A 25,049-nucleotide genomic window follows, 5' to 3' on the forward strand; every position below is an offset into this window, starting at 1 on the left:
GAAATAGCTCATGTGAACTGCTTAGTTAGTTAAGTATGAATTTCTTAGTTAACAAGCTTTTTATATGATATGACACCAGCCACAGTAACCTTGGAAATAAAAATGTATTCCCTTCAATGTCATCAAGTTTCTTTCAAGCTGGTCCCCTTTTTTTGAAGGGGATTCAGATGTTTCGCAAAGGCTTTGAACTGGAACAAACAGCCAGGCATGAACTAATGGATATTGAGAGCGCGTGTCTCGCTACACTTGCTGCTTCTTTTGCACATTATCGCTGGCAGCTCCCCAACCAGGCCGGGTCGTCATCAGAGGCACAGAAAGTCAAACCACCCACGCCCCGGCCAAAAGTTCGAAACCAGCGCAAGAGGACTAATCCCAGAAATAAGAGAGAGGTTCAGAGTGTTAAAGAGAAAAAACTCAAGCCTTTTTTTTTTTTTTGGAGGGAACGAAAAGCAACTGCATTTTCGGAGGTCTGGAAAAATGGAGTTTTGAGCTCAAGGGTGGGAAAGTCCTACAAAACTTCAAAGGCTTAGACATACTGCACACTCCCTGAAGGGAAAAGCCTGACAGCTACATAAAGAAGGAAGTAACTCAGCCTGTTCCTCAGGGGACTGAAACCTCAGTTCTGGAGACCCAAATACGCGCGTTATAGGATGTGCAGTTGGTTTGTTTCCCTCTTGTCAAAATGTTAAAGACCTTCAGGATGTGTGGCCATTTTCTGCTTTGCAACCAAACGGTCGGTCTCACGTCTGCCATTTAGTTGCTCAGCAGTGAGGAAAAACCCATAGGTCATACAGTCATACAGTGAGTGCATGACTCAGATTCATGACCTAAATACAGCAGAGCCGGGCAGGGCTGTATAATGACTAAACTCACAAAAGGCTGGTGTACTGGTTCACCTATAATGACCAAGTCTTTGAGTGTATAGCATTTTGGAAACCTGAGCCTGGAGAAAAAAAAGGTAATTGCACTTTTAGGGAGGCCTCGATCAATGTGACAACACTGCATGCTTTGTTTAACCAGGTAATCGCAATTGCCACAGGGTCCAGAGTGGAATCAGCTGGATAGGTTCAGATAAATCAACCCTGGACAAGCACAATCCATCCACATCAGCAGCTGAAACCCTCTCCCATTCATGGACGTAGGCCTGCACTTCTTAAAAAAAAGAGCACAGCTTTATTAAATCAGACACTCACAATTAGGAACTCCTCTCCGTTGCTGTTTTTAACCAGCTAGTATGGAAAGTACAGTACAGTTTAACATGATCAGACACAAGATATGGAGTACACCTCTGGCCTAGAAAAGCAGTGTAGATCCAAGCAAAATACCCCATTTGTCTGTTATCCATTATCCATTATCCATTAGCAAGGACAAAGCAGTTGATGGATGATGCCTATGCCTTTGACAGGTCATTGTTCTTGCAGTCTATGAGTTCCAAAAGCTGTCCAGGCTCTGGGAAACATTGCACAGTAGAAGTACCACTGTGCAATGTTTCCCAGAATTCTTTGATGGGAGAGACGCCCGCATTCTGTTAAAACTGATTAATGAATCTCAAAAGGAAAACATAATACGTAAATCTGCCTTTCATGTTTGCATTTTGATTTTAATGATAATAATGAAATCAGTGGAGAGGCTGGATCATCAAAAAATCCAGCAATAGATATTTGTAGAAGCGAAAAAAAGCATATTTCAAAAATGTCAAATCGGGTTGGACAAATTTGAATTGCAGAAGGGCCTCAACAGAGTGTAAGTTCATCTTAAAATGCAAACGATGATGTTGGCTTCACATGTTTTATTCTACAGATGACTGGCATTGCCTCCTTTTCATTTAGCATAATGTAGCCTGGTTTCCCATTCAAATGCATACTTAGAGAGAATCCAGATGCATGGCTAGGATGTCTAATGTGAAGTCATTCATTTCCATAAAGCTCTGATTGTATGGAGAAACGCTACACTGGGATTAGATGCTGATGCTCAAAAGTAAAGTGCGGTGACAATTGGATGAAAATGCTAGCGGTTGCATCTAAAAACATGAACCCAGTCAATGACCCCCCCCCCACCCCACACACACACACACACTATTCAGAATGCGAATAAATTACATTATCAAGTGACAGGCTCAAGTGCCTTATTATTCAGTCATTTTCATGTACACTGCTTCAAAACCCATTGTATTTGACACCAGGACATTGGACATTGTCTGCTGCAAACATTACTGTGGCCTATGGAGCCAAAATTCAATAACCAGCACCACGGAGTACTCAAATATCGAACAAAAGCAGATCAAACAAGAACATGTGGCAAAAGGGACTGAAGTTTCCAAGAAAGGTCTGATGTTGTCAGGTGATAACATCACTCTCAAACTCAAGTGAACACATTCTCAACCCTAGTGGTTTCCATACCTTAAGATATCCAGGTGACTTTTGGACATTTAAATTCCAGTCTTCAATTTAATTAGCTAGCTGGCTGTATAGCTGCTTATAATTCCTTCTCATGTTCTGACTCATTATGATTCAGAAAACATCAATGTATGAAAGAGATATTTAAACTTTCTGTACATCCAGATATAGCTAGGTTGTGAATTAACAGAGCAGATATCTAGTAGTTCCTAGGTTGCTAGTCCTTCTGTGACCTTCAGTCAGCAGTCCAATAACTCTTTTAAAATGTATTAAGATTGGGAAAACATCAATTCTATATATCAATTGCATTATTCAACATGGAGTGAATCCATCCATCGCATACAACCCATGCATTGGGTAGCTCACTGTGACTGCTTATTCAGTACATTCAGTACTTATTCAACACATAATTTGTTTAAGCAAGCATCTGATTCTAGTAATCGTTGTGACAAACTGAAGCAATTTTGGATGATTCAGCCGTGGTATCTCGATTACGTTCAGAGGAAGATCACCTCATCTCTGCTTTCTGATCGCACAGGAAAAAATAGGAATCATTACATCTCTCTCCTTTCCACACCCACTGGCATCCATGTTTCAAAGTTCCCCTTGAAGGAAAATGTGTGATTGTCAACATGATTTAAGAATGCACTAATTAGCATCCAATTACCTTCCTTGGCTTAATCACACAAACACACACACACACCTTTTGTACAAAAGAGTATTAAGAGGTCAGTAAGTGTACATTTTCTTCATCCTAGTGCTACTTTGTGTGCACAAAGTCACACATGCTTCTGTGTTGAGCACACAAAAAATGATCATTAAACGCGAGGACAAATGTAAATGACTGCACGAGCAACCCGGCCCTCTGCCTCCTGACACGGCCCTGCGTCCTAACCGTGGAGCGCCAAGGGCGTCCCGGAGCATGGAGGCAGTGCCTGGCAACGCTCTTGGGCGGTGGTCGTCTCAGCACGCCGGGGCCTGCGCCTGCTCTGAGAAATCTGTTTGCTGGGAGTTCTGAGAAACCGCTGTGTCCTGCTCACGTCGGGTGGGGAGGAAGCGTCTGGACAGAGGCCAAGTGGAGAGTAGCCCTCTCCAGCCTTCCTCTGAAGGAGCTCATCTCTCTTATTAAAGAGGGCTCGGAGGACACACTTCTCCGTGTCAGGCAGTGCAGAAAATACCTTTATGCCTTTGAAAACGGCTGCAGTTAAATGAGCGCATCTGTTGTTCCTAGTGCAAATATTTTTGAAAAGTGTGTGTGTGTGTGTTTAGAGTAACAGTACATCATGTTCTAACCACTGCTTTATTGCTAGAGGTGTAGCGAAAGGCAAAGCAGGACAGACTCCAAAAATATTGGATGCTGTGTTGTATGTTTCATCATATGAAATGGCCTGTCTCTTATCTTTCAGATGGGGATCTTGGCTGACCCCACAAACCACATCATGAATGTGTAACAGTTGGTCAAAGTATGTTTGGAAGCTGGTATGCCCCTCAGCGCTAGGATGCATTATGCAGGATCTGACTTTACCTTTCAGTAAAATCAATAAAATATGCTTGGTGACAGCCATATCGCAAAATGACCTAGCTTGCTTTGTAGAACTATAGATGATGAATGGAGCTACTGCAGTGCTCCCTCTGAGAGAAGCCCTCCTGTTCAGTTCAAATATTTTTTAATAAGCCAGGCAATCTCCTTTCAAAGTAGCCATGGGATATTAAGAGCCGTGTAGTCCATACTGTATGCCGGGGGTGGATTTTACAATGCACATAGAGCTGTGCAGTCTACTGCCAGCCACAGCTAACTCTACATCAGCAAAAAAAGAAGGATGACTCCCTTAACATCAGAATGGAGGGAAGTTTCACAAAGCCCTACACATCTTATTACAAAGCACCCTGTAAATCTGACACAAGGAAATGTATCAATATTCTGTAGAGCGCACCATCTCCGGGTAACAGTCTCTTTTTCATGGGTACCAGGTACAATTCGCACCACTACAGAGAGGGTGCCAACTCTTTCATGGTCAGGAAGAGAAAAATGAAAAGTAAAACAGTTGGTTTGTGAAGTGCTCCTTTAATTTTCAAACCCTCTGCTATATCTGCAAACCATCTGCTCAACCCTGAGATGTAAAAGATGCCTCACAGTATAGGGCTTAAAGAACAGCGACTGCAGACTGTTCCTCCTAGAATAGCCTCTATTCTTATTGCTTCCCTTCCCCTGGTGAAGGAAATAACTCTCTAAACAAAGTCTGAGTGCACTGGCGGCATGGGTCATTGATGTTGACAGGAGAGGCTGTTTACATTCTGCGTGCGGTCCTCTTCAAGGTTTGGAAAGTCACAGGGATTAAATTAATCTAAAGCACCCGACACCATGGAACAAGCCGATCAAAACTTCACTGCGATGCACCAAAAGCTGTCTCAATTAACCTCTGCCTCTCTGAGATCTCAGTCAATGTCATTTTACACATCAATCAAGCCTCTCTCATATGTATTTTTTTTCCCTTGGACAATAAGCAGCAAGGTTAAAAGAATAACAAAAAAATATAGATCATTCCTAACAGTCTGTTATATTAATGATTGCTGCACAAAAACTCAAGGTGCGAGGTGTGTAATGTTGATGAACTCACTGGTGATTATAACAATTACTTAAATAAAGCATATATATACCAACACCCTTGATTTTTTACATAATTAATATTCTTGCACAACATTACTGACATTACATACTGACTGAAATATTTGTTATGTTTACTGAAAAAAAATTTGTGAGGCTTACTGCATATCCAACAGTGAGCAGATAGGAAAATATTTCTTATCTCAACGGTGAGGACAAGCAAATTCAATATCTAAAAGATTTCACTTCATCCTCCAGCCATCAGTGTCTATAGCTGACAAACCAGATATTTCATGGGAGGTAAACTGCTTCTGGGTTCCTCTGGTAAACAGAACAAAAGGGGCTGTTTTATGATCACTGTGCTTAATCAGCCAATCAAACCGACATACCAAAGTAGCCACCCATCACTCAGTAATTCAGTAAATCTGTTCAGTCAATTCAGACCAAAGCACTCTGTACCACTCAGTCATCCCGCCTTTTCCCACTGAACGCCCCTTCCACATTAACACAACACCTTCACCTTATCTTTTGTAATTACAGCGCAATGAAACTCAAATAACACTTGAAAAATTAGCATCCTTCAAATATACGTCCTGTGTATATGTCCTGTGTGCTTTTTTACTAAGAATATCTAGTGTCTTATTGGGCTGTTCTTTTGTTCCAAGCACCTTTTAACTTCCCTATTGGAAAACTAAAAGTTATTTCGATAGTCGATGTTGATTAATTTGGTGTCTCAGCGCAGTGTCTAGCAGTTTGATCAATGGACAACATGTTTTAAATAGATTTTTAATGAATCCTTAAAAGGGTGGATCCTGGTAAACAAATTGATTCAAATTTGTCCGTGCCTAGTGCTTTTTTCCCCCTATTAACATTGGGTTTTTTTGAACACTGAAATCATCTGCTATGGCTAAAAAGGGGTTTTTAAAAAGGTTTCTCGCGACTCGGTCAGAAGGAGCAGAATTTATTGACGCTCTGATAAAGCATTAGTGCTGTTCTCCACACTACCAGAAAGCAGATTAAGGCTGGGTCTGGCCTGTCACCTGTCACAACCACACACGACTCCCGTTCCTCTTCCCGTGTCTCTGAGCCAGCAGCTGGAGACAGGCGGACCCAGCTGTCCGTTTCCCTCAGCCTCGTTCAGGGACGCCCCAGCCACATTGTCACTCTGCCCGCGGTCACACAGTCCCCATTCCATTCCTCACCTTGTTTCATCACTGTCTTCCTGGACAGGGAGGAAAGGGGGGTGGGGGCGTGGTGTTGCTCAAAGCCTCACACGGACAGTGTTCATCTCAGTTACGTCTCCAGTTCTCAACGGTTTCGTTTTACAAGGAAATATAGAATCCAGGAAGACAAAGTTTTAGCACATCATGATTTTAAATTTCCCTCACTGCAAAGCAAACAAACAGAATTTAGTGCTAAAACACGTTGGATGTCTCAAATCTTTTTGAAAACAAACACTCTGATGCACCAAATCAGAGAGATTTCATCTAGTTCATCTGGTATCAGCATATTCTGTATACTTGAATTTGGCATTTGAGTACACTGGTTGGGTAATTGTTTTATTACATTTGACCTACAGGGCCATAGCTGTCTGCCCTATGCATTTTTTAATAACAACAAAATGTGCCACTTGGTAATGTTCCACATTCGACAAATTACGTCAGCAAACACAGAGATAAAAGCACCATCTCTTCCTTGCATGCCCGATGCACGCATCCCCAAAACGCTGTTGACAATGAAATACTCTGCTCTACCTCCAGCATAGTACAATAAGAAAACTGTAAATGAAAAAGTACAATCACAGATTAAACATTGCAGTTTAAAGTGTGTGTGTGTGTCACACATGTGCTGCTTTCATCATATAGCAGCAGAATTAAATATATTGTTTGAAACAGTCTGTACTGACTACCTAGTTATAAGGCGATATTACCATATCCATCCCTTTTATCAGTACCATAATAATAATTATAATTCTATGAAATAAATACGACTATAGTGACCCACTGCTGAAACAGAGCTTGCCTCCATTTGCTTGGCAAGTCAAGAAATACAATTACAAGCACAGAAATGCTTGACACATGGGACAAGAGAAAGACTGAAGGAGTAAAATAATTAATAGCATGGAACATTGCTTTTTAAATCAAGTATGATGACACGTACACCCCTGGGGTATTTGCTGTTGTGCGGTTGTGTCAAGTTGTCTCTGAAGAATGTGATTACAGGCTTTGAGAGGGACAGAGGGAGCAGGGTATAAAAACCAACTTTCCTGGGCCTGTTTTTTTCCTTGGAACTGAATTTCACAAAGATCAGATCCTTGATCTCCGCTTCCAGTGCACAACTCAGACAAGTCTGCTCCAAGTAGAAAAAGCTGTGAAAATTGCTGCATTATATCTGAATAAGCTTTCACAGTGTGCAAGAGCATAAAATGGCAAAACGTCTTCGGCATTACCACTGTCCGTGGCTATCTCTTGCGAGAGAGCATTTGGGATATCTCCAATTAAATTGTCCACATGTGCAGACAGCCGAGGCCATCCAGGCAACTCATCTGTGATAATGTATCCTCTCGCCTTTCATCTCATGTGCTATCACTTTCCCTTACCATCACAAAACTGGGTCACAGGGTGCCATAGGTTCCTCTGCAGAACATTGTGAGTTGGATTATAATGGAAGCATGGAACAGAAGCTAGCAGGAAAGAACAGTAAATAATTTCATTTATTTGGCGTTTGGCAGCTGCACTTATCCTGAGCGTCCTACCAAGCTGCCACGCCAAGATCCATGCAGCGTGTAAGAGCAGCGAGCTCAAAGGCGTTGGTATGGGACAGGAAGTGGCACACAAACACCAGGCTAAGAGACAGTGGCATTGTAACTGTACCACCAATCAGATAAAAGCTGGTGTTCATGTTTTTAAAACGTGATTAAGAAAGATTTCCCATGTGATCATAGCACAGACAGTGATAAACAAGCAAGCATAGCAGCAACCACAGGAGTAACAAAAGCAAAACCTTAAGAGCTATATCAACTTACAGTGCGTCATGCCGGCATACATAATCTATGCTCTCACGCTACATCAGATTTCACTGCATGTAAGGGGTGTAGAGGCGTCAGGACCTAGGCAGAGCATACGTCTTCGTTCTGGGAACCAAGAGGCTGTCTGAGCAAATCGATTTTGAGTAAATCGTGGAATATTATGAACAGTTGTGTAGCTTTGATATCTGCAGGTAGCTTGTGCCACCACTGGAGGGCTAGCATGAAGGGCTAGAGAAGTACCTGGAATTCATATCATTTCAAAGGCTAAAATTGTCATTATCAGTACCAGGATATCTAACAAATGCCATCGATAGATGGTGACAGGCATATGCATATGTTGAAAAAACAGAAAGTCCACAACAGTTTGCAGGATTTAGCGTTCCTTTAGAATGTTGTAGAATAATTTCACATCTTATTTAGAATTCTTTTACTCAGAATTCTGGCATGTTCTCAATTTATTGTTAATTTTTAATAATGCATCTACAAGTCTCATGTCATATTTACACAGCTTCAGTGGTAAGATAGATGAACCGAATATTAACTTGCATGCAAATGTGGAGAGTGATATTTCCCCCCTGCTATACATGAAAAATACATCACGTGCAGGCTTGCAAAGGTTGCAGCGTCTGGATTAGTTCTTGATTAGTTCTTCACGCCCTGCTCCTCCTGCCACAGTGCCCTGAGCTGTTTGGCAGCGGCTGCTTTGCGGAGCGATTTTTGGAATCGGTCAGAAAAGGCAACCCTGTGACATTCTGCAAATAACAGCAGAAAGGCTAAGAGCTGAAATGATTGATAGCTCCCTGTAGAAAAATCCTGCGGACAAATCATATCTTGCACTGCAGAACCATCTGCTATTATGTGTTAAAATCCTAATTGAGAGAATTGCCCTTGACTCCTCTGCACAGTTTTTCGGTGAAATCGTATTCACATTTTTTAGTAAACACAAATAGGACAGATTGAATGATTATTCATAACATAGACTGGGAGCAGCTGGTCCACAGGCAGGGCTGTTGAGAGCAGGGGATATCTCCTGTCTGGAGGCTGTGCTCGGTCAAGATATCCGCAGCCTGGGGAGGAGCAAAGATACTCCTGTGCCCTGACACACACTGTCAGTCCTCTCTCTATCTCTCTCTCCCTCCCTCTCTCTCTCTCTCTCTCTCTCTCTCTCTCTCTCTCTCAGACACAGCAACAGATCCTCCAAAAATATCACTGTCATTCCTAATATTGAGTCCATGGTATTGCACAAAAACTCTTTTGAACATACTTTTGTTTGAAGTGTTGACAGAAACATGGCAGGACAATATTCAACAAATAACACAGCAAGCCACAGGTGAAATTGGACCCTTGTTATTTGGGATGTGGCAATGTGGTGATTTACCAGGTGCACTAATGACCTAAATTGCTAATTGGACGCTACTTCCTTTTTTTAGTACTTTTGCAATATGTAGATTATCCGATCAATACAAGTTAAATGTATGAAAGAAATGCAATTTTAATCACAAAGGCTTTCAGTCAATTGAATAATTCAGGAGTAATAGTTCAGTGGCATATGAAATAAAACAAATACTTGTTTTACGTTAATAGGAATGAAATGTTTGGTGTGTGGGGTATGTAAGCAGAAAACATCACTGTCACTATCAGCTGCAATTCAGATAGAAAGGTCAGACATATGCCCTAAAGCACCCATAAGTTTAATAGCAAGGGTTCTTAATTGTTCGACTCCTCCTAGCTCAGTACAGCCTGATACATCACAGGCTGGTCAGAGAAGGGACTTGATTTCCATCAGCCGTTCAGCTCTAATGACGAGGACATCGCTTGTCGTTAGGGTGGCGGTCCCACATTTCAAATTGTGAGGGATACGAGCATTTGTTCTGGGCTGCTATTTGGAACAGCTGCTATTCTGTTAACGTCCATGGCGGCAAAACGACTTTGATGTTAATAGCATGTGGGTATAAAAGCAGCTTCAGTGCCATTCGCGGCACGCTGCAGGAGATCAACAATTCGCTTCTCCTCATTGCGCTGCTCCCCATAAAATTGTTTCCCCATTCATCAAGGCAGCTTGGTAGATTTGTGGAGGTAATTGTACTTTACTTTAGCCTCTATTCTACAGGTCACCTAGAGCGATTTTCTAGAAAAAAGTCAATATTTAATCATACATTTATGATTTAGCATATCTGATTGGATCTCGTAATTCAGGTTATCTGGAAAAAGGGTACTCATAAAAAAAAAAAAAAAAAAAAAAAAAAAAAAGAAATAAAGTCACAGATTCTCATTCTCCTTTTCCTACAGCAATAGATCATGGAAATGTTTCGGCTAATGAGACACGCAAACTGATCCACGAGAAGCTTTCAGTAGGCCTTGTCTGATTTACTACATGAATGGGTGTGTCTGTTGTTCGTTCACCTATAAACTATGACATTATTAACTAGCTGTTTATAGCAGTTATTTTCAGGTGATGTTTTATGGTTTGATGCTGGCTCTCTGGGGAGTCCAGGTGGATAGCCACAATTGTGCGGCATCGGTGAGCCAGAATGACATCATGACTGCAGCAAACACATTTTATTAAAGTCTGAATTAATATTTTGGAAATTAGGCATGGGCAGCCACCGAACTTCAAGTGGGTCAAAACAGTGCCAAGGGGCAATAGTTTACTGCTATCAGTAGAAGACATTTTCAAATACATATTAAATAATACAGTCGATCGTACTATTCAGTGTGGTCAACAGATATGTAGTGGAGTGGAGAGTAGACTAACAGGGGTTTTGCTATGAACAAGAAAAACAAAATAAGGCCAGGAAAGTGTTCGGTTGGATTCACCAGGCCCGGGTAAGATGATCTATTGCACTTTTCCAGGAAAGCATATAAAAGAATAAAGCTTCCTTAGAAAGGTGAGCCTTGTTTAGTAGGATAATGCCCCAGCCACAAACCTCACACGACGAATACAATTTTTATACAGAAGAACAAGAGTGCCACTGCCAAAAGCAGGAGAGAGCCAGCAGCAGCCTGCCAAAAATCAGCTGCTCCTGATGATGAAAATGTTCCTAGAGGGAATAAGCTAAACAAAACTTAAACAATGTTCACACTCCTGGCCAGAAACCAATCTCAGATATTCTTTTTCCAGGTCAACAAATATCCATCTTGATTATGGACTGTCCGTGACTGGTTGGCAATTTCAGGACTATCAAACGCACCCTGAAAACAGTTTGTTCACAGGTGAACGATTTGGTTCGGTTTCTTTTTCACGCACTGTGCTACCTTAAAAGTGCAGCAAGCATCGGCTCTCTTATTTATTCATTCTCAGCAAGTGCGCTGGCCCGCAATAAAGGCTCATGCAGAAGAGCTAACTGTTGTCAGGTTTTCATAGGACCTCGCTTGGGTGCTACCACTAATGATCCTTCTTGTTTGGGACAGTATTAATGTTTTGGCTTGCAATCGTCAGGGCCATTTCAAATTTATTTTCCATTGTGCTGCCACGGTTCGAGCCATTAGATGGCTCTCTGCTATTTTTCCTGATCTGAGTTTCCCCCGACTGTTGAAAAATATGTAATCTGGGTCACGCTGACAGTGGAGATGCAATCATCGTTTTTTGTCTTTGCACCTTTGAAACATCTATCACACACTCCTCTGGTTATACTGCATACTAAATCAAGACAACATATTTCTACAGTGCAGCACTGTGGGCAGTGAAAGGATGGAAAAAAAAGCACATTGCTGGGAATTGATTCTTGAAGCTCTGGACACAAAGCTGGTGATGAGCATTTCCACAGGGACTTCCACTGTGGAATTTTAAGATGGCGCAAACACATGGGGCCCATCAAAAAGATATCGCCGTTTAGACCGAGCTCTCGTGCAATAAAGACACGCTGCTTGATTTGCACATAGAACAAAAGGGCGTAGAATCCCTGAATAGATCTCAGTAAGTGTATTGACTCGAGTGCAGCAGTAGTAAAGCCCTCCAGACGTCAATGTCAAGCGCAATATCTTTCTTTCAGCGGTTTTGACACCAGTCCATGCAAAACTTTATATGTCTGTCTACTACCAGGGGAGAATTTTTCAATAAAATCCGGGAAGCAAAGACAGCTTTCCAAAAAGAACATGCAACTAAGAGTGTCACTATCATAAGGTTAAAAAAGAGCAAGCTGATCCAGATCCGAGGCACTCGTTCTTAGGAATGTGTTAACAGGCTTCTTCGAACAGGTAAGAGCATATTAAAACCTCACCAAGGCTATGTGCTGCGGCTGCACCATCCTTCTTCAGAGATAGTAAGTGCAGTTTCAGTACATTCTTATCCATTTCCCTTTCAGCAACGCCAGTGCAGATATAATCTATGCATCCACCAAAGGACATTTCACCATTATTACCCTGTCACATTACAGTATCTGTTACCTGTACAGTGTTACACTTTACCCAAAGCACATAGGAAAGCTCATGGGACTACTCTAAGCTTTGCACCAAAAGTACTGCAGTTAACTACAGCGCACGGCACCTAGCTAGCTTTATCATGGCAATGCAAATATGAAATGTACCACATAATGTACTGTGTATCACAATCTTGCTGCCATGCTATGCTATGCTATGTTGACATTCATTGTTGGAATGGAATGGAGGTAATTTGGCTCTCTAGGTATCATATTGTCACAGGGATCAAGTTCTAAACAAAGACAGACATCCTCACTGCCGAAGAAACAGGGCCAAAACACTATGCTTTCAGATATAGTTAACTTTAAAGTTGAATGCCTGGAGGAATAAGGAGAATTCAGACAACACCTATCACCTGCTGCACAGTAGAAGCATTATATAGTACAGGATAGCAAAGCCAGTAATTCTGAGCATCTAAGAACAATTAAGCAAGAATTAACACAGAAACTGCACAATTTGCCATCTACTGTAACATGCATAAAATATGAATTTTGTAATACTTGAGGTTTCGATGTAATAATTCTTCTGATTGCTGCATGGGTTCAAGGAGAGAGTTCAGCTAATCTAAGAATGTAAAACATTATTATTTGTTAAAACTGCTTCACAATTAGATTTATAAAGAATGCCAACAGGATGTTTCCCAGCCATGACTAGATCAGAGATAAAACTAACACCCATCTGTAGTTGTTGTAACTATATTCATATACATAAAAAGCTTTGTATCATTTAGTTATGGAAAATGCACCACTTGCCGAAATACTCACTCACTTTGAAACTAATGCAAATAAGCCATGGCCAATATAGATGTAAAACGGTGAAACCATTCCCAATAGGAAAAAGCAACACTTCCAAAAACTATTAATTGGTCTGTTTGGGAGATTGTTTGAATGCTCATTGACCCCCTGACTTCCCCAGCAGGTGAACACTTGCTGTCTGAGCAAAACCACTCACAGCACCGTGCCAGTTAGCAAATCTGTGAGTGCAGGAAAGGCTTGTCTGAACTTACAGGCAGGTCAGTGCTCTTGTTTGTATTTCCCAGTGTTTTGGGGCATTGTTTGCTCCTAGACCTTATGAAACTTTCATTTTTCATTTTCATTTATCCGATCCAACAAGGCATCATGTGACATAGGCCATTTTGCACTGACAAGCACACACACACACACACACACACACACACACCTTAGCAAGACAGAGCATGGAATGAGAGGCAGACAACATTGTGGAGAGTGACAAATGAACATGACAGCAAAAGTATCAGCAATCTCTTCCAAAAGGAAAACTTAACTGAATATTAATACTCCCCTGTAATCAGACTTAATCGATGGGATTGTAATATCAGTGAAGGCACTAGGGATTTTTCTTATACAGGAAAATGAATTATCGAGACATGAAAGATTTGTGAAGAGGGAAGCCTGGTAATTAAATCCAGAGATCCTGCAATTTAAGAAAACAATTTACTGATAGCAGTCTGGAAGACTTTGAATAGATGTTATTTGTTTTCTTTGTCAATCTTCTCATGTAATAGGAAATATATACACCACAGCAGACAACCAAGGCTGCAGAACGCTGCATAGCTGCTGGACTGTACGACACCGGTTTGTTTAAAATACATAAGCAGTCTCCACAACCTACTGCGTGTCAATCATGCCAGCAACAATTACAAGAAAGGACCCTGATGCCCCTGTGGTAAATGAGAAGCAGCCCGAGGCTGGGAGGGGGAGGGCAAGAAGGGCCAATAAGAACAAATGCAGGCCTGGATTCTGACTGACAACACAGAAACCTCAACCATCCCCTGGGCAAATAATTGTATTTCAACAGCTACTTGAGCAGAACAGGTCTGAATTTTGACAATAAAACAAGATTAAAGACACCCCCTCCTTGTGTTAGCGCATGCTCCATTCAGTGCTAGCACTGTTTTTTTTTTTCCCATTTTCAGAGAATGCCCCCCATTGCTAACTGCATTCCAGACAGGTGTTCCAGGGAGCCTGAAATGATGAGCCCATTATAATGTATTTACGCTGGCCATTTGGCCTCAAATGCCCCAGCAATCTGCTCCAGGTCCATCCTGCGATCAAGTATCATTATACTGTAGGCAGCACGTCTCACCTTGCATCACCCGCGGCGATTTTTCATGTGACCGGAGGGCTGTTTACTGTTTACTGTTTACTGTAGTGGGCTGATATACTGGAGGACACCTGCGTAAATTCTGCTCAACCTGGATGTTTTACAACCAGTCCTGTTCTTTGGCATCCAGCAATTATATAGAAGAGGTTAATTTGAAGAAAAAAAATGAGGGGAATCATTTGGTTCCATAACTGCAGACTCAAAGAGGACACTGGTATGTATGCGGCCTTTATTGCAATCATAAAGGAAACCGAGCGAGCTTGTTCTTTTGCTGGAGAATTTCTTTCATTGATGGCACTGATGGAGAAAAAAAAAAGTCTGCCATCTCCATGTGAAACCATTTCTCTGGATCTGAATAGAAAGACATTTATGACAGGCAGAAGGGCTTTGTCATCTGGAAGGAAAAATTGAACTCTTTAGATCATAAATAAAAAAGATAAGGCAAAGTCAAAGCGGGTCAGATGTGCAATATTGTCAAAGAAATCTGGTTAAAGGATTTGGCCCCGAGTTGAACTGCATTTTAAGTGGAGGTGGTGAGCGCGTTGTTCGGGTTTTTTTTGAAGTCAAATGGACATTTCTTTTAAGCATCTTCTCAAATGCCAGGGTGAGCTTTTGAGAAGCAAGAGTGAAATTTCAAAGCCTTACCTCAGGCTAAGGGTTAACTGCTGCTCCTTTGACTTCAACAAGTCCCCCACTGAAAAGGTTGTGTAGCCCAGAAAGCTCCTCTGTGAAGAAAGAATAACACCTTTATTAGTAAATCCAGTATTTTGAAGGCAAATTGCAGCGTGGTCAAGGCAACAAATGCATGTACAGTTAGCTACAGTAGAGAGGGCATATTGCAACTAAAGCAAGTAGAAACACACTTGTTTTGTGCTTTTTTCTAGACAACGAATAATGCAGTTTACCGGTTACTTCAGAATAACCTCGACTGAATCACATCAACATCAGAAATAATAATTTTCCAACATAATGTGGCCAAGCTGTTTTACTGTTTATACCACCATGGCTGTATACTTAGACAAAGACTGTCTTTCTGTTTGTGAAAAACACACTCCTCACTATGTCAGCTATATATTCAATGAAACAATGACGTTTTGTATTCACAGAAAAAGGCAAAATAAAACTATGTTCACAAAGCTTCTCTTTCCAACAATCACTAAGATCAAAACATCGTAGGTGAATGTGTGGCACTTTAGTGTTGACATGGACTACTTACAATGTTATAAGTTCCAGTACGTTTCATATCAACTAAGTCTACCCTTTCGGCTTCATGGCTGCAGTACCATGCGCAACAACTTTAATTGACTGGACTGGTATTGTGTTTGTTTTTTTTATTTGCTGTACGTCTCTATGAACTTAGCCACACATAAGTTAAAAATTAACTTCCGTGGCAGTGGCAGCAATGTAGTAATATGCATCTCAACATTTGCTTATTCAACCCGACTTATTCAAAACAAAAGTTCTCATTGTTACGCGTGATGACTGGTTATGCAACTTGCATAAACGTGACTGCTGAAGCATCTTGCTTAAAATCTCTTTTGTTTGCAGAATGACGGAAAGAGTGTAACAGACAAAACAGTAGGACTGAATCTGACAAAGCCACAATGAATAAAACCTGTCTGAAACCTGACAATATATGATGTGTGTGTGTGTGTGTGTGTGTGTGTGTGTGTGGGTGTGTACAGAAACACACATACAGTTTAATCGCCAAATTTGAATGATGAACACATTAAACAAATAATCTAGGTATTCAGTATGGTGCCCGAGGCCTGTTATGACATCAAGATTTTTTATGAATAAAGGAGACTCTCACCATCTGTGGTTTTACTTTTGGTGTTTTCAAATATTCACATCAGGCAGCCCTCTCTGTTCTTGAGTCCATTATCACATGAATATACATACTATATGAATCCATTGTGTGCTGTATCATTACTTAAATATGCATAATCATCACTTGTGTATTGCATCGTTGCCCTGTTTTTCATAATGGAAATGTGGTTGTTTTGTGCGAGGGACAAATCCTCTTTTCTCATAAGCCTTCAGTATGGTAACAATACATCATAGTATTCATGGGTTTTCCCATTCATGAGAATCTCTAATTTGCTGTCCCACAAAGGGTGTTGTCTCCCCGTACACCGCACATATTAGAGACAGATATATGGATGTGTCTATGTATAGAGTGGTCAGGGAACTGTCTGTGCTCATTGTATTCATGTGGTAACCCAGTCTCTGACATGCCATCTTTAATCATTGATGATAAGGCGAGCAATCACCGCTCAGTGTGCCGCGCATGATTGGTTTACAAGTTACGTAACACCCACCTCACAGAAAAAAAAAAAAAAAAAAAGAAGCCGAACAACACACCTAGCCTGGCAAGTTTCTCAGTCAGGAAAAATGACATCCTTCAAGCCATAGCCATAACTGTTTCAGACAACAGCATCTGACAATACGCAGACGAACTTGCTTGACTTCGTTTGATAAATAATGCGTTTACACTATCGAAAAAGTATTTTAGACAATATGTTATGTTCTACGTGCTTACATGTAGTCATAATCATGTATATTTCATGTCTATATAACCACCAGCATTTCGACGGAAATGGGTTGACAGCAGTTGTACATGAAAACTCATTACCACCTCTGTGAAGCTGAGGGATCTCAAAAAATGAGTGGCACATACTCAGCTTCTGGATATATCCGCTTTCTCTCCACCACTCTCGTCGTTCAGGCGTGGGCTTAGCACACATTGAGGTGAATTGTCATGTGTATCTGGCCATCAAAGCAGATTTGTTGTTTCCTGTGAGGGGGCGGCAGGCATATAATAGCCCTGATGTGCCCCTGGTCAGAACTACACTCTACAGCTCAATCCATATAAAATGAGCTGACAAATACAAATGACAAGGTGCACACACGCTTCTTCAGTCTGTTAACCACTAACACTAAGTTGTATAAAGTGCCTAAAAAAACCCACAGAGGAACACTTTGTGGCAAGATGCCAATGAGATTTTCCCAGAACCGTTTGTCTAAGAAATTGATAATGATGACAAAACTAAAGAGATAAGATCAGATGCCACCTCTGAAATGGTGCTGCCTGAAGCTTAAAAAAAAGAAAGAAACAACATCAATACCAACTTTACACATCTTGGCTCACCCAGAATCACACAGACTTTGCATCTTGTTAGAGACTGATGAACTGAGATTGCTTTGGGCTCCCACTATGGCACTCTGAATAGACTGTGGATATACGCTCACTACTGCTGAGATTTGAAAAAGGAATAAAACAAAATTCACTCCGTCAGCTGGTCCTGAAGTGCATTATGCAGCAACTAGAGATACTTCAGAAATGTCATTCTTAGGGGCCCAACTTGTTTGAGTTTTAACAAACTCTGGATCCACAAATCCACCTACAAGCACAAAGCTACACAGCGGTCTCAATGCCATCTGTTCAAACATTAACTCTTTGGCTTATGAGCCAACTTATTTTACACCGTCTTATGCAAATAGATGCTAAAGCTGCTAATTCTTACAGGTACTTTCCATGTAAGGAGTGAATGTAGTGACATGTAAATAACTGCTATACATTGAATTCATTGATGTGGACAGCTGGCACACACAGAACTACTCCAGTTACACTGAACCCTTAAGAGTGTTGACTTTGTTAACATCGATCTCGGACACTGCTTCTTATTTTTACTATGAGAGTCAGAGCACTGTTAGGGCTGATATACCTATATATTGAGTATTCTGCTCTGAGACTTAGACATGGTTAGCCTCAGTAGCTGCTGGAGTTTAGTAAAACCGACCATGTTTTTTATTTCAAAGACACCTGGATGAAGTGAATTGGAATGCCACATAAATATTAGCAGAGGATGGGAAAGGCATTATCCCCATCAGAGACAATGACGGAAGGTCCAGTACCAGAGAGAGATGGAACTATACCAGGCCATCACTCCCTACAAATTGAACTGTGGGTCTATAGGAAGTCTTGTTTTGAATTCTAATCCAGCCGCTCTTAGAATACACATTTAAAGCTAGTGTGAAATGTTTTCCCCGAATATGGGTTACAGTTTTCCCATTTTCTTCTTAATAAATAAAATGCATATTTAAAAAAATGATACTTCGGATGGTAGCGAATCTTTAATCTGCGGGTTTAAGACTGGCACTCTTCGGTATAGCCCCTTACCGTGGTTACTTATTGTAGCTCTGCTAAATTTAACACCCACAAAAAGGGAAAATAGGTCAGTCAAGATGCAAAAAAGTCCTAAGAACTGAGAACCTACTGGCAATGTGAAGAGAAAGAGAAAAATGAAAGTATTCTTTGATACTTCATAAAAAATTAATTATGGTATTTGTTTTATAAGATTGGCCAATCTGCTAAATTCTGTGAAAGTGGTAAACTTCTTTTGAAAACTTTCATCCTCCCTGCACACTTTAAAGAGCACAACTATGGCCAATACATGTACAATACAGCACTAGCTGAATGAGTAAAGAGCCAGTCTATTAAGTTTTTTGTAATAAAATACATTATGTATGTCAGTTTTTCTACACCTTTAGATAAATTATCGAATAAATAGTCTAGTTATGGTTCAACCCTCTATACTGTTGCCATTCTACAGCAATACAGTTTTCTCATTATTATACACTAAGATCACAAAAACACATGCATTCTCTGTAGTAAACATCTAAATGTGGCCATAATGTTATTAATAGTTTAATGACAACAATAAAAATATCAGTTTAACATCAAATTTAAAGGCAACATATCACTAACACTGTATATGTTGAGGGGATTTTCCACATTCTGGGGCAGTGAGCCAAACAGTGTACACAAATATGGCAGCTGATGATAAGAAGGAGTAGGAGGGATAAATACTTTTCTTTCCTCTGTGTGCCCTTTCTCCCCTTGTGCATGCAAATGACAGTGCTTTCACCTCCGTAATGCCGCTGGATGTGGCAAAGAAACTTTCCCTCACCTGCAAAGAGATTCTGATCTCTGGCGAGCCCGATGCCTTCGGAATGGGGCCCATTTCATTCTAAAGCCCTCCACACACCAAAGCTGACTGCCTGTAATGAGGCAGGGCAGGCAATTCGGGCTGCACCTTTCAGGTCCAATGCGTTCTTCCTAGAGTCGGCACTGAGTCTGTGCGTGGACAACAATATAAACACTCCTGCAAGGCATCCAGGCAGCTTTTTCTGTGCTAATCTTCACAATCCACACAAACGAGCTGCGGTCAAAACTCCTCGGTACTGTACCCTCACACTTTGCAAACAGCAGGTGTAATCATTATTGCAAGGAAGGCAAAGAGGTGCAAGAATACTTTTTGAATGGAATTTGAATAGTAGTTCTTTTAATGGTTTAATAATTTCATGTAATTTAAAATGAGACTAACTGCATGCTCTTGGTTGTATTTGTGGATTTCTGTAAAATTCTGTTGCTTCAATTAATTTTTTGAATAATTGAAGGGGGTGGCTAGATGACATTTAAATCATATGGCTGCCTGGCCAACTTTTCTAGGCCAACCTATAGGTCCAGCTGTCTGCCTAGATTTAGTGTAACTTTGGAAGACCAGGGTAAAGTTTTGGATGTATAGTTGCCTAAGGTGCAGTGTTAGAGTAATTTTCAAACCTAACTTACTTGGCTTGTTTATACCCCAAACCACTCCAGGGAGAAAGTACTAAGTGCTGATCTAGGAACTCTACTCTGTATTGTAAGAGTTCTGTCTCAAACAAGCTGACTAATTCCTTCTGCCTTACTTCCAACATGTCCATTTAATTTCTACTTTAAACCTTTTAAATGTTTCTTAGACACATCTTTTAAAGTTTTATAATATTTTTTAAATAGGTTTTATTGATACTGTGTCTCAAAAATCTTCTTAACTTAACACAGTTCACTAGTCTATATTACCTAAAAAAATACAAATTTATTTCTCCTTTTCAGTTCTTGAAATTCCTTTCCTTCAGTTAAAATCACATTAATGTAAAATTGCTCTTTCAACTAAAGATCTCATTTTTATTTATTTTAGCAATAACAAACAAAATCATGTGATGCTTAATTAATAATCATCTTGGCATTGTTGCAAAGACTGTTGTGAGAAATAGCTGGCAGGGGTAAAGGTCAACATCGTTGAATTTGACAGAATTCCCCTTTCCTAAACCCCATCAAAGACTTTTTTCTCAGCCCGGGGGTGGAAAGTGCACAATCTACAGTGCTATGACCTGAAAATCAGCAAGCCTCCAAGATCCAAGCTGAGACATGTAATCATATAGGCTACTATAGGCCACTGCAGTACCATAGCAATGTCAAACACGAATTTGCTACACACAAAATCTTTTTTTTTCCTAAGGTGGATGGTACATTTGCTTAGTGGGGGATCGAAAAGCATGGTTTGATTCACTTACATGTAAGATAAGACCTGCAGGACTGGCAGGACTAATTCAGCAGTTTGTTTTCTTCACTATACTTCATACTTTGGTTTCAATTAGAGCAGTGGATAATCATTTTAGAGAATCTGGCAACACTGTTACCAAAAGTCTTTTCAGGCTTGGGGGAAAGGACAGCAATACACCATCACACAGATAGTGATTATTTCAAACTTTGAAACTTGTTTGAAAGTACAATCACAGATTATTTAAAGGTATTGCGACTGCAGTCATAGTAAGGAAGTGAATACTGAGAAATAGTTTAGCGATGTTAACTAGAATTTTATATTTAGTTAGGTTGAAATAGTACCCAAATACCTCATGTTTGATGTCATTCTACACTATATTTTGGCTAATCGTGCTGATATGTCTTACTACACTCTATCAGGAGCCACAGAGTAGACTTTCAAAGACTCCCAAAATCAATATATAACAGTATGGACAATATAACAAAATACACCCTCTTAATCCAATCCACATGTCTAGGTCTGATACCAGTTGCAGAACCATGATTCAAAATACTTTTGCCTTATACTATCTTTAAGTGAGCTCTGGACTCGATGACAAACATTTCTATGTTTTTGCATAGTTCACATCTGCAGTAGCATTAGCGGTATTCTGTCAGTACAGACGGTGGTACAGCCTATTAGTGGTAACTGTCTCAAAGATAATAACTGTGTTTAATTTGACCATATGTTTTCCAGTCACACCATGCTAATTTAGCTGGGATTGCGTTACCCGTTATCTCTAGACCATGTGTCTGCATGTGCTGTGAGCCGCTGTTGAAAAAGCAGCCGAACGTCAGAGCTCGGCTCCACTGTCAACTCATAACTGTAGACCCTACTGTAACTCGGAATGATTTTTGGTTTATCTGACGCACTGTAACATCCCTTTTTCTCGCGACTTGAGTATTGCAGTACAGGCAGGGCTCAGAAAAAGAACGAATTGAAAGCACGACAGAACATCTTGTTCTTTTTTTTTTCCCACTATAGACTCCACTGCTGTGACAGCCTCACACTATGTTGTACTGTAGAGCTGAAATAAAAATGTTTTGCATATTCATAACAACAACAGGAAAAAAAAGTGTTACACTGTCTTGACGAGTTGTGCCTCTGTCAGAGTCCTGGATATAGTTCTGTGCATTTACATTAGTTAGCCCACTTGATTTAAGCTAAACACAACTTTAGCAGTGCAGTATGTGTTTAGAAACATCTGGGGAGTTTTTTTTTTTTTTTTTTGCTTTGTGTCTGCATTAAATAGTGCCTACACAGCTGATATAATTGAATTTCTGTTATGCCTGCTAACCATGGTTGAAAACCTAATTTAATGCAGCATAAATGGCTAACTTTGATTAACTTTCTCATCTGAGTATTTGTTAAGCAGGTTAACATGCATGGTCATTGCACCTGGCTGAGTCTTTATATATCTGTTTAGGACAGTAGACACCATTTGCATTCTGCCTGTGAAAACAACAGCTCAGTACGCTCTGCATGTTTAAACTTTAAAATTCATCCCTTCCTGTTTCTCTAATGCAAGGAACTGGTGCTGTTCTTGTACAAATGTCTCCAAGGCCGTCCCCGGAGGTCATTTTGAAAAGGGCTGTTGAAATCTAATTTGCAACTGTTTCTGTCTGTTTGCTCTTAAAATATACCCCAATCTGCATGTCAATTTGTAAACCGTCTAAACTGAGATCGATATTTAAAGCGTTACTGTAAACAGACCCAGAGTGGAGTTCAGTCAGAGTCTAAAACATCAATTTTTTTCCCCTGGTTGTTCCTGTCTTCTTGGTTTGCATCTAAGGTGACATATTTTCTCTTTCGCTGGCATAAAAACCAAGCTCTCATTTTTTATCATTTATTGAGCCATCTATCATTTGCTTCTAAAGCAGCTATTCTACACCCCAAAGGTGTATTTTACTTAAATTTTAGATTGCTAGTGTTGGAAAATACTACACACGTCACGGAATTGCATATAAAGTTCCTTCCAAAGGTAGATTCTCAGTCTCATTTAGCCTATCAATGAATTTATAGATTATTATTATTATTATTGTTATACTTAATTCTACTACTAATACTACTAAAAATAATACATATGCTGAAGTAAGCAAAGTGAAGCAGATGTATTAAAGGTAGAATTGCACTGGCTTTTGTTATCCTCAGAAGCCTTTCATAATTTAGTAATTCTATTTGCCCGACAGCTACAAACTTGCTAAATATATCTATGAAAATGACGATGTATGAAAAATGAGCACCATACAGTGGTGCAAAGCCACAAAGATGTGGCCCGGCATGCAGTTGCTGTTATTGAGGTCTGCAGTCTCACTCAAGCAGAGGCCCTGTCTCTCTCATAAGAGGGGTCCTGTGCTGGCCTTGATGTGTCAGAGGTCGCGTCAGATCACAAAACACTATTATTATCTCATTTTCACAGCTAGGCTGTTTTTGCTTGAGGAAAAACATCCTGCTTAAAGGGACCACAGCAGAGGCCAAGCTAGGAGTCAAAACCACAGCACAGACTCCATATGTCTAACTGCTGCACCTAACATATAAAGTCTGGAGACAACAGCACTTTGGACTGAATTCCTCCTTCACACCAATCAAAACCAGTATCACTACCCATGGGAAACAACCAAAAATGACCCCATGAACCTATGTCTCAGCCTACTTTATATGTTTTCCTGTTGTACGTTTTGTGTTTCATCTAAGACATCCTTCCTGGTGACCTTTACATCACTTCCTGTTTACTCTCTGTAAAAACTTTGCACACATATACCTTGACAAATCATATTCTTAAAATAAAACTCCAACGGGTTGTAACCTGAGTTATTAATACAATCTGATTCAAATCAGAGAAGCTGCTGGCGCTTGGAGTTCAGAGAAAGAACTACATCATTATCACATCGTTACCTCAGAATGGCATCATTACCATCACCAATATGAACCTATTAATCCTCTTGAAAACCGACTGATTTTTGCATGTTTTTCTAAAGCCCTCCACTAAAGCTTAAAAAGTAATGAAGCCCTGAGGGCCTATTTTAGTGCAGGATCAAAAGGCCCAGTATGATAAAGAGCAGAAAAAGCAAAGACAAATGATGCTTTCTCAACACCAGGAGGACTCATATTTGTCCCAGTCTGTTCACCTTTCAAGTTTCAAAGTTAAAAGAAAATCTTCTACCTATGCTCCCTTCTTCTCTCACTTTTTCCAAGAATGCAACAGCATACAGAACCACGTAAGTTCCTTCTGCCCCCCACCTAACCCCCCCCCCCCCCCCCCATCCCCCTACATTCACACGGACTGCATTACCTTTTCTCTCCCAAGGTTGTTTTCATAGCCATGAAGGCCACTTGTTCCCTATCACTCAGCCCTGGTAAGTGGCGCACCTCCCGCTGCTGTCCTATTGATCGGGCGCCGCTCTGGCCGACCGAGCGTTTGGGGCAGGTGCGGTGCGGACTCCTCCACTTGCCTGAGCGTTGGGCTGAAACTCCTGACTCACCTGGGAGCGGAGCGCGGCACCTGGCCGAACGACCGGACGAGAGCAAAACAAATAAAACAGTCAAACAAGCCAGACTGCGTACACCCAGCTGGGAGGGGTGTGGGGGGGGAGTACTTACCCCACTGCAGCCCCGCGAGGACGCAGCGGGACACACGCGCACGGCCGCCGCTTCCCAGACAAACGCTCTGGCTCCCAGCGCCTTTATCCGCTCTAGTTCTTATCCTCTTTTCCCCCTCCCTCGCAGCACGACGAGCTAACAGGCTGCCCGCGCCGAGGCTGGGAGAAGACCCGAGCGAGAGCAACTGCCGCAGCTGCAGCAGCTGGGAGAGATGGAGACAGGGAGGGAGGGAGGGAAAGAGCACGAGAGAGAGAGAGCAGGAGCGGGAGTGACAGGGAGGGAGAAAGTAAAAGAGGGACAGAGATATGGAGAGTGAGAGGGAGCGAGAGAGAGAGAGAGGGAGGGAGAAAGAGAGAGAGATAGAGAGAGGGAGGGAGAAACACCTCTCGTCTCCGGCATGAGTCAGATAGCTGGCGGGGAGAATCACTTATTGTGGCTACTTGAATTAA

The 25,049-nt window shown here is 41.0% G+C and overlaps 1 protein-coding gene across 7 annotated transcripts in view; it reads right to left on the reverse strand.

The window, feature by feature from the left end:
* inpp4b (inositol polyphosphate-4-phosphatase type II B) overlaps nucleotides 1–25,049 on the reverse strand; it is a 141,257-nt gene that overhangs the window by 56,514 nt on the left and 59,694 nt on the right. For 5 of the 7 annotated variants that reach the window (XM_036551010.1, XM_036551008.1, XM_036551009.1 and 2 more), the window contains one exon: nucleotides 15,218–15,297. In XM_036551010.1, coding sequence (XP_036406903.1) covers nucleotides 15,218–15,297 — 80 coding nt within the window. Of the gene's footprint in view, nucleotides 1–15,217; nucleotides 15,298–24,292; nucleotides 24,402–24,600; nucleotides 24,698–25,049 lie in introns of those variants that run through there. The other 2 variants (XM_036551014.1, XM_036551013.1) reach the window with 2 other exon arrangements.

This window comes from Megalops cyprinoides, chromosome 18 (genome assembly GCF_013368585.1).
Source record: "Megalops cyprinoides isolate fMegCyp1 chromosome 18, fMegCyp1.pri, whole genome shotgun sequence".
NCBI classification, from domain to species: domain Eukaryota; kingdom Metazoa; phylum Chordata; class Actinopteri; order Elopiformes; family Megalopidae; genus Megalops; species Megalops cyprinoides.